Source organism: Hyperolius riggenbachi, chromosome 12 (genome assembly GCF_040937935.1).
Source record: "Hyperolius riggenbachi isolate aHypRig1 chromosome 12, aHypRig1.pri, whole genome shotgun sequence".
Lineage (NCBI taxonomy): Eukaryota > Metazoa > Chordata > Amphibia > Anura > Hyperoliidae > Hyperolius > Hyperolius riggenbachi.
Window position 1 is genome coordinate 120,078,351 of NC_090657.1, and position 8,607 is coordinate 120,086,957.

The 8,607-nt window shown below is 45.7% G+C and overlaps 1 protein-coding gene across 1 annotated transcript in view; it reads left to right on the forward strand.

Moving 5' to 3' along the window:
* The window catches only part of GRIN2C (glutamate ionotropic receptor NMDA type subunit 2C), a 1,474,164-nt gene that overhangs the window by 937,763 nt on the left and 527,794 nt on the right, over window positions 1–8,607 (forward strand). The window contains exon 10 of the mRNA XM_068262140.1: window positions 4,339–4,499. Within this exon, the coding sequence (XP_068118241.1) occupies window positions 4,339–4,499 (161 nt within the window). The remainder of the gene's footprint in view (window positions 1–4,338; window positions 4,500–8,607) is intronic.

The following is an 8,607-nucleotide window of genomic DNA, read 5'->3' on the forward strand; positions in this document are numbered from 1 at the left end:
ATGTATTGCCTGCTGCCAGTGCCACACGTCACTCCACCTCCTCCGGCTGCTGCTGTTGTATTTATCCTGCTGCTGTCAGTGGTCCCACCGCCAGGGTCCACACTATGCATTGCCTGCTGTCAGTGCCACACGTCACTCCTCCTACTACTGCTGCTGTTGTATTTATCCTACTGCTGTCAGTGGTCCCACCGCCAGGGTCCACACAATGCATTGCCTGCTGCCAGTGCCACACGTCACTCCACCTCCTCCTACTGCTGCTGTTGTATTTATCCTGCTGCTGTCAGTGGTCCCATCAGTGGTCCCACCGCCAGGGTCCACACAATGCATTGCCTGCTGCCAGTGCCACGCGTCACGTTTTCAGTTTTGTTTTTTTAAGTACACCTATTTCAATGTGAATTCACTTTAAAAAAACACACAAAAAAACTCCGAATTCACAAATACGAATTTTTTACGAATTTTTAGGCGTAACCTCGAACTGAATATGAACTCGAACCGAATTTCGTGGTCGAAGGCGAATTCGAATGTCATGCGGACCCGAATTCGAATGTACCCGAACCGAATTTTGGTACATCTGAGCATGCCTGCTTGGTCCTGTTAGATTCCAACATTCAGACTTGCAGGAGAACAGGGGCTGTTTCTCTTGACTCCCTGCTCCTGTCAGTCACAGCTGCCTCTGCTTCTGCCTGTGAGTCATGCTCCCAGAGTGTACTCTCTTCGCCACTTCAAAGCAGACAGTAATGCTTCGTCCCGTTACAGCTTGTTGTCTGCATTATGAATTGACATTTACTGACATGTGTTGAGGTAATTACCACACAAGTCAGTAATTTAGCGCACTGCTCCGTAATTTTAGCTTTTTATGTGGAGAAAGGGTTTATGAATTTACATTGTCTTAAGTGCTCAGTAACGTCAGCAGTGGTGGGCAGATAATTTCCCTGATCACAGAAATTCTGGATTCACTAGCACAGTCATGATCGTGGCGGGAATCCATGATTAGGTCGTGAGTGGGCAGAAATTACATCCCTGGGCCAATCAGAGGCCCCCAGCCAGGCCCTAGCAACCAATCATAGGAGGGGAGTCTCTGCCCTCCCCTCCTGTGTATAAAGTGGGGGCCATTTCCAGAGCTCTGTCCTTGCTAGACTCTGTGGCACTGAGAGGATCATCTCCAGGCCATATTGTGCATCAGCAAGAGCGTTTTCAGTCCTTACATTGCCCTTCTACTATATCTGATGCTTGTTTTCAGCTAGCTAGCAGTGAGTGATTAATTAGGTTAGTTGTAGTCAGTGTAGTTGTCAGTGAGAGAGTGTACTGTTTGCTGTGCTTAGTGCAGGGCAGGCAGATCCACTGATTCTACTGCTCTATTACTGACTGTATACTTGTATTTAGCTAGCCAGTGAGTGATTAACTTAAGTTAGCTGTAGTCAGTGCAGTAGTCAGTGACAATGTACTGATTTGCTGTGCTTAGTGCAGGCAGGTTCAACTTCACACTGATTCTACTGCTCTATTACTGTATACTTGTTAGCTAGCTAAGCCAGCCAGCCAGTGATCACCTTCAGTTAGTTGCAGTCGTCACTGCCACTGTTGTTCAGTCACTAAGTTTTGTCAGTGACATTGTACTTTGTTACTAGTGTGCAGCTGGTTAGTTTGCTGTGCGCATAGTGCAGGCAGACCGCAGCGCTGTCCACTGATTTTCGTGTTCTATTAGTGTATTCAGTATTTTGTTTTTTCTTTTCGGAAATTTTTTTTTGATAAAAGCCCCCTGTTATATTCCGTCTGTCTGTCCCCAGACCCACACACACACACGTATTGACTGTAAAAATCAGCACACTTTCTCCACCTTGAAATTTTGTGCATACAACATGTCTGGCAGGGGTCGTGGGTGTGGCAGGAGAGAGAGTGTCATTGCCTCCGCCACTTCTGGGACTGGTCCACGGCTAGGGAGAGGGTGCAGCAGAGAGGCGACTATCAGCAGCACAGCTTGGTCCGAGTCAGCCGACGCTGGTGGCAGCCAATTTCTGACCACTTTAGTCCTCCTCCTGCTTCCGCTGAGTTTCACCGCCAGGGTCCATGGATGCATCTATTTTTTTGGTCAGCATTATCATGCTGTGGTATCACCAGTGAGGTGCCATGGTCGTTCTGTGCTACCGCACTGACTGCTTTAGTCCTACTCTTGCTTCTGAGGCTCTTTTTCCCTACTAAACTCTGCGCTCCCACCGCCTGGGTTCATGGACAAATCTGCTGCCATGTCATTATATCGCTGCAAGGAAAAAAAATTGACAAAAACCTCTGTGGGTGTTTTTGTGGCGTCGCCGCATCGGCCACTCATCCTCCTCCAGTAGTACCACCACCGCCAGGTGCCATTGAGACTCACCATCACCTCTGTGACTGCTTAAAGTGAACCAGAGACGAACCAAGCCTAAAAATTTAAAAAAGATGTTATGCATACCTGGGGCTTCCTCCAGCCCTATAAGCTTGGATCGCTCCAACGCCACCATCCTCCGCTACCTCTATCGCCGGTATCGGGTCCCGTCACTTCCGTCGGATGCGGCCAGTCTTCCGCATGCACAGGGGCTCCCTCCGGCTTTGTATGCATGCGCCTGCGCAGTACGGAGTGAGCTCACTGCGCTTGCGTCGACTGGCCAAAATGACAGGACCCAGTACCGGCGGACAGAGGCAGTGGGAGCGATCCAGGCTGATGGGGCTGGGTCTCTTTAAAGTGTATTTCCTTGTTTAAAGCCAATTATTACCAATTAATAGTCGCATTTAAAGTTTTATTTAAGTTAGCCTCTTATCACCTTTATAAATCATGCAATTTGGGGGATTGTAGCATGTATGGGGGCCTTGCTATTAGCTAAAATGATTTTCCGTGATCACGTCCGTCAATTTCCATGATTGCCTCATTCATGGAAAAATCCGAGTTGAATTCGGAATTCCGTTTCAAATCCGGAAATGAATCACAGAATTTCCGGATTTTTTTTTCAACCACGGCCGAATAGGTCGAATCCATGATCGGGAGTATCAGACTACCACTGAAAGTCAGCTGTTTTCTGTATCACCGAATGCGGTAATGCTTTATGAATCGAATTTTAGAAATGTACTGTGATTTCTTCCCTTTAGGGATTAAAGCCAGACTCTGTGTCAACTCTGTAATTTTTGGTGGGACTTTGGCATGGATCCTCCTCCAGCAGGCCCCTTTGAAACAAGTTTGTCATCATTTTTGTGGCCAGAAACAGTCTTAGTAGGTTTTAATATTCGTCTGCTCATTGAAGTGTATGGTAGTTTGCCCGGTTCACTCAAAACTTTACATTTTTCTGGAAGTTAGAGTTTGCCGTTCGCGAACCCAAAATTTGATGTTCGCAACATCTCTACTCGAGGTGGATGCTATGTGGGCCAGGTGCCTTGTCTTAATCTTATTTAATCATTCCTTCTATCCTTTATTCAAGGTTGTATAGCACTAGCAAATATTTGTGAATGTATAATGCATCCATTATTTTAAACTTTACACTGCAAACTATGCCCCTTTACATAATAACATTGATAATGATTTATTGAACTGGAGATGTCTGGCAGTTTCATGGTTGGGTATGATTAATATTGTGCTGCTTAGATCCAAGAGCTGTAATCACAGCACAGGAGATTTGGGCGCACACTGAGTAACTTTGGTGCCATTAGAAGACGGAGCAGAAGTTACATTTGAAAACACTATAATTTGGCCTCCAGCAATAGCTGGAAGTTGAATTATATTATTCCCCACCATCCACATGGACCTAGAGGGGGAATAGTAATTAACGTTCCTGGGACTTGTGCAGTTCAGGATAAACCATATACCGGGTGTATCCTGCGCCCAAGTCTCCCGGCGGTGATTACATATGTATGCGCTTACCGCTTAGATCTGCTTTCTTTATAGCAGGTATTTTGGTAAGTTACACTTGAGGATGAAGAAGGGCTAGGATTAGCAGAGCTCTTATTAAAAGACTTAAAATACATGGTGGGTTTGAAGTACCAGATATAAAAAAAAAAAAAATTACAAAGTGTACATTCTGACCCGACTGGTCAGGAGGTGTAGAATTTAATACAACAAGCTCTGAGTGAATTTGAACATTTTTATGAGTGGGTCATTTTGATTTTTATAATGAGGCAGTGAGTTAAGTATGAGGATCATTGTATTTCACTATATATTGTTTGTGTTTTCTGAAGGAGGTGTTATATAGTCTAGAATAAAGAATCTTAATGTGGTGCTGTCAAGTTTTCTGAGAATGGAATTTGACAAAATATTTAGTTACAAAGTTGTATATAATGTAGTTGTACATATTTTATAAATTTGTTTTAATTTCTCAACAGTTCCAGAAACCCCAAGAGCAATATCCGCCATTCCGATTTGGAACAGTCCCAAATGGGAGCACAGAACGAAACATCCGCACTAACTATCCTGATATGCACAGTTACATGGTGCGCTACAATCAGCGATCTGCAGAAGATGCTCTTGCCAGCTTAAAGGGAAGGTGTGTACTACTTAACACGTTTTATCTGCCAAAATCTAAATACTATTTATCAATAGTATTAGAAATATTAGTAGAAACAGTATGGTTCATTATTTTTATTATTTTATGAAAACTGTTATATATTGTTAAAACTTTACTTCAGGATCACGTTTAAAATAAAATCTCATTATACAGCAATGATGAATGCAATAGAGGATCAGCAGCACCACAAGTAACAAAAAGCTCTTTTTACTTTGGGTTGGAAAAAGACATCCATCCATCAAGTTCAATCAGAAAATATGGTACAACATTAGCCTGCACCCTTGTATATCTTAGCTGATCCAAAGAAAGGTGAAAAATCCTTGCAAGGCCTGGACCAGTTAGCCATAAAAGGGAAAAAATATCCAAGAAAAGCATCCAAGCCCTCTTTAAATGCTGATATAGAATTTGTCCTAACTACTTCCTGTGGTAATACATTTCATATTTTACTTCCTATAAAGAACCCTTTGCACAAGTCTAGTGTTAGGCTTGGTGGTGTATTCTCCACAGTCAGCATACAACACATAAGCTGACGTGAAGGAGGTACACACACCAGCACAAGGAATCAGGATATCCCCAGTTTAGTGGAGGAGAGGACTGACTCCAATAGGAGATTGTGGCGCACAGAGCCGGTGCAGATCCGAATACAATACTTTCGTGATAACGTCTCAGCGCAAAGTAGCGCTGAGCGCATAAACCAGGACTGAGGAGATCAGGACAGGGAGACAGAATGAACGCTTGCTTAACCAGCCACTACTTAGTGACAGCAAGCGTCCACAACAAGACAGACTGGAATGAGGTAACCAATGCGTTGCAGCGATGGCGTGCCTCACAAGACAGGACAGGATAGTCAGGAAATAGGAGGATCAAGATAGATGAACGTAACACAGACAAATATACAATAAGCATGTTTTCCTAGCGTATTACAATTACAGCTATCAATGAAACTATTTGTAACGTCTGACTAACATATGTGTATATCGGCATAAGCAGGAACACTGACTAGGACTGGAGCAATACAGGGAACAGGACTCAGAAGGATTCGCTATCTCTTCGCAGAGATGAACGCAATCCGCAAACAGAACCAGGAGCAGGATAACTAACTCAGCACGGGTGATCACGATACGCGCAAACTACCAAAACGTGCTGGAAAGCTGACTAACTGAACACAGGATATAAACAGTTCGTGTACGTATACATCAGCGACACTGATGTATCAACGTAACACGAATACAATGAAAATAACAAAACGTGCAAGTATGCGTATATATTGGCGATGAACCAATATATTACACAAGACAAGCAAAGTAACAACTTCTAGAAACAAGAGCAGAACTAGGAGGACTCGCTGACCCCTTCGCAGGAGTCAGCGCAGTCTACACGGACTAGGAACGAGGTGGGAGACGCACAGAGTAACAGACAGAATCTGAGACTATGGTAGCCCATGGAGCATTGCAGGAAGCAGTTCTTTATACTGAGGTCATCCAATGGGAGCAGACATGCAGATTCCCACACAAGTGAATGGTAATTAATCACAGGCTGACAGCAGGAAAAGGCAGACAATGATATGCAGCCTGCAGGAAAGGGATTGCCACTCCATTGCAGCAGACAATGTTTGTTTTCACAAAAGCATATTAAACTGTCATTAACTTCAGAGCGACTGCAGATGGAATCAGCAACCAGTTTAAGTGCAAACCAAACTATGCAAGCAAATGCATGTAATGACATCAGAACTGCTTGGGTTGCAATACCACTGCAGCCAGCAGTAAACGCTGCAGAAGCGATCGTAACATCTAGGAACAAAAAGCTAATCTTTCAAGGTTTTATATTGGCCTCTTATGCTGGGAATACACGGTGCGTCTCCTCCGCGGCTCGATTATGCAGCCCGATCAATTTCCCGCTCGACCCCGTGGGCGATTCTCTTATCTTCTGCTCGTTTTCCTTATCTTTTTCCATTGTCCCCCATGCGGTAAAGAGCACAGAATCGTTCGATCGGGTGGGTGATCGGACATGTCGGAAATTATCAATCGAGCCATCTAAATGGCTCAATCGAGTGGTACAAAGTATTCCCAGCATTAGTTCCTTACACATATTAAAGGGAACCAGAAGATTTCATACATACCTGGGGCTTCTTCCAGCCCCATAAGCCTGGATCGCTCCCACGCCACCATCCTCCGCTTCCTGGATCCGCTGGTACCGGGTCCCATCACTTCCGATGGACGCGGCCAATTGTCCACATGATCAGGGGCTCCCTCCATATCCTTACGCATACGGCTGCGCAGTATGCAGCCGCACGCGTAATGGTATGCCGGGAGCCCCTGTGATGTGGACAATTGGCCACGTGCTGACGCCGACTGGCTGAAACTACGGGACCCGGTACCGGCGGATACAGGAAGCAGAAGGCGGCGGCGTGGGAGCGATCCGTGCGTATGGGGCTGGAGGAAGCCCCAGGTATGTATAAAATCTTTTTTCTGGTGTCTCTGGTTCCCTTTAACCACTTGAGGACCAAAGTGTTAAGCCCCCCCTAAAGACCAGGCCTTTTTTTACTAAAATGGCCACTGCAGCTTTAAGGCCAAGCTGCAGGGCCGCACAACACACAAGTGATTCACCCCCCCTTTTCTCCCCACCAACAGAGCTCTCTGTTGGTGGGGTCTGATCGCCCCCAGGTTGGTTTGTTTGTTTGTTTTTTAATAAATATTTATTGTATTTTTTAAATTAAATTTCAGTTTTTTTTATTATTTAAATGACCCCCCCCCCCCTCCCTGTCTGCCTATCACAGCGATCAGCTGTGATAGGCTTCAGCCTATGACAGCGGATCACTCCTGTGGGACACATGGGGGCAGCCGTGTCATACGGCTGCCCCCAGTACAGCACTGCTGTAAATCGCAGTGCTGTATGGGTAAATAGACAGTGGTTTCGCGTCTAACAGTCTCCCGAGTGGCGATCGCCGCTCGGAGACTTAAGGTGGAGCTCTGCTCCGCAAACCAAGCAGCAGATGCGCGCGCAGCCTGTACGCGATCTCCTGCAAAACAGAGCCCCAGAACTTTACACCGATCGGAATAAGGCGGTCCTGGAGCTGCCGCCGCAGCCATGCCCATGAGAGTTAGGCGGTCAGCTAGCAGTTAATTTGATCTCTTCTAAGGTGTCCTTTCTCTAGACTAAATATGCCCAGTTTATCTAAACCTTAAGTTCCTGGTAAGTGAGACTCCATTCCTCTGAATAATTTTGTTACTCGTTCTGCATCTCCTATCAAATTGCCCTCCTGTAATGCATATTCCAGATGCAGTTTTACAAGAGAAGTAAACAAGGGGCAGTATTATGTTAGCATCCACAGTTTGTATTTCACTTTTAATGTATAATCATAATTGCAGCAAGTAGAGATGGCTCGAACATCCGATTTTCGGTTCGCGAACCTTGAGCGCGAACCTCTGCAAAAAGTTTGGTTCGCGCGAACTTCCGCGAACCGCAATAGACTTCAATGGGGAGGCAAACTTTGAAAATTAGAAACATTTATGCTGGCCACAAAAGTGATGGAAAAGATGTTTCAAGGGGTCCAACATCTGAGTTTTTGCATGGAGGAGTGGGATACATGCCAAAAATCTCAATGCTCAAAGCTCAATGACAGAACAGTGACTGTCCAGTTGATGAAATTTGGTCTGTCCATAATGAAGCAACGACCTTATTAAATTGTTGAGTGTGCCCCCTTCCCCCCCCCCCCCCCCCGAGACACTCATATAGCCATCGGTCATTGCTTCATTGTGATACGCAAGCCCCTTCACCGCGGCAAGGTAACGCTTACGAAGGGGAATTGACACATGTACAACAGCGGCCTGGACCCTGTTGGTGGTGGCGGAGAAGGCAGTGAAGCGGCCTGCAGGCAGAGATGCTGTGTGGGAGCCAGGGCCAGTTTAAGCAACAATGGGGCCCAAGGGCAAAATAAACCTGCCCCCCCCCCCCAACAGATACCCCGGAACAAAAATCGGCATTAAGGGACCTTTTTTGCAGCTGGTATAGTCAGGGTGTGAAGCCCCAATCAGTCGGAGCTCCACATTCTGGCTACCCCAGCCTGCATGAGGGACAAGGGGTTAAA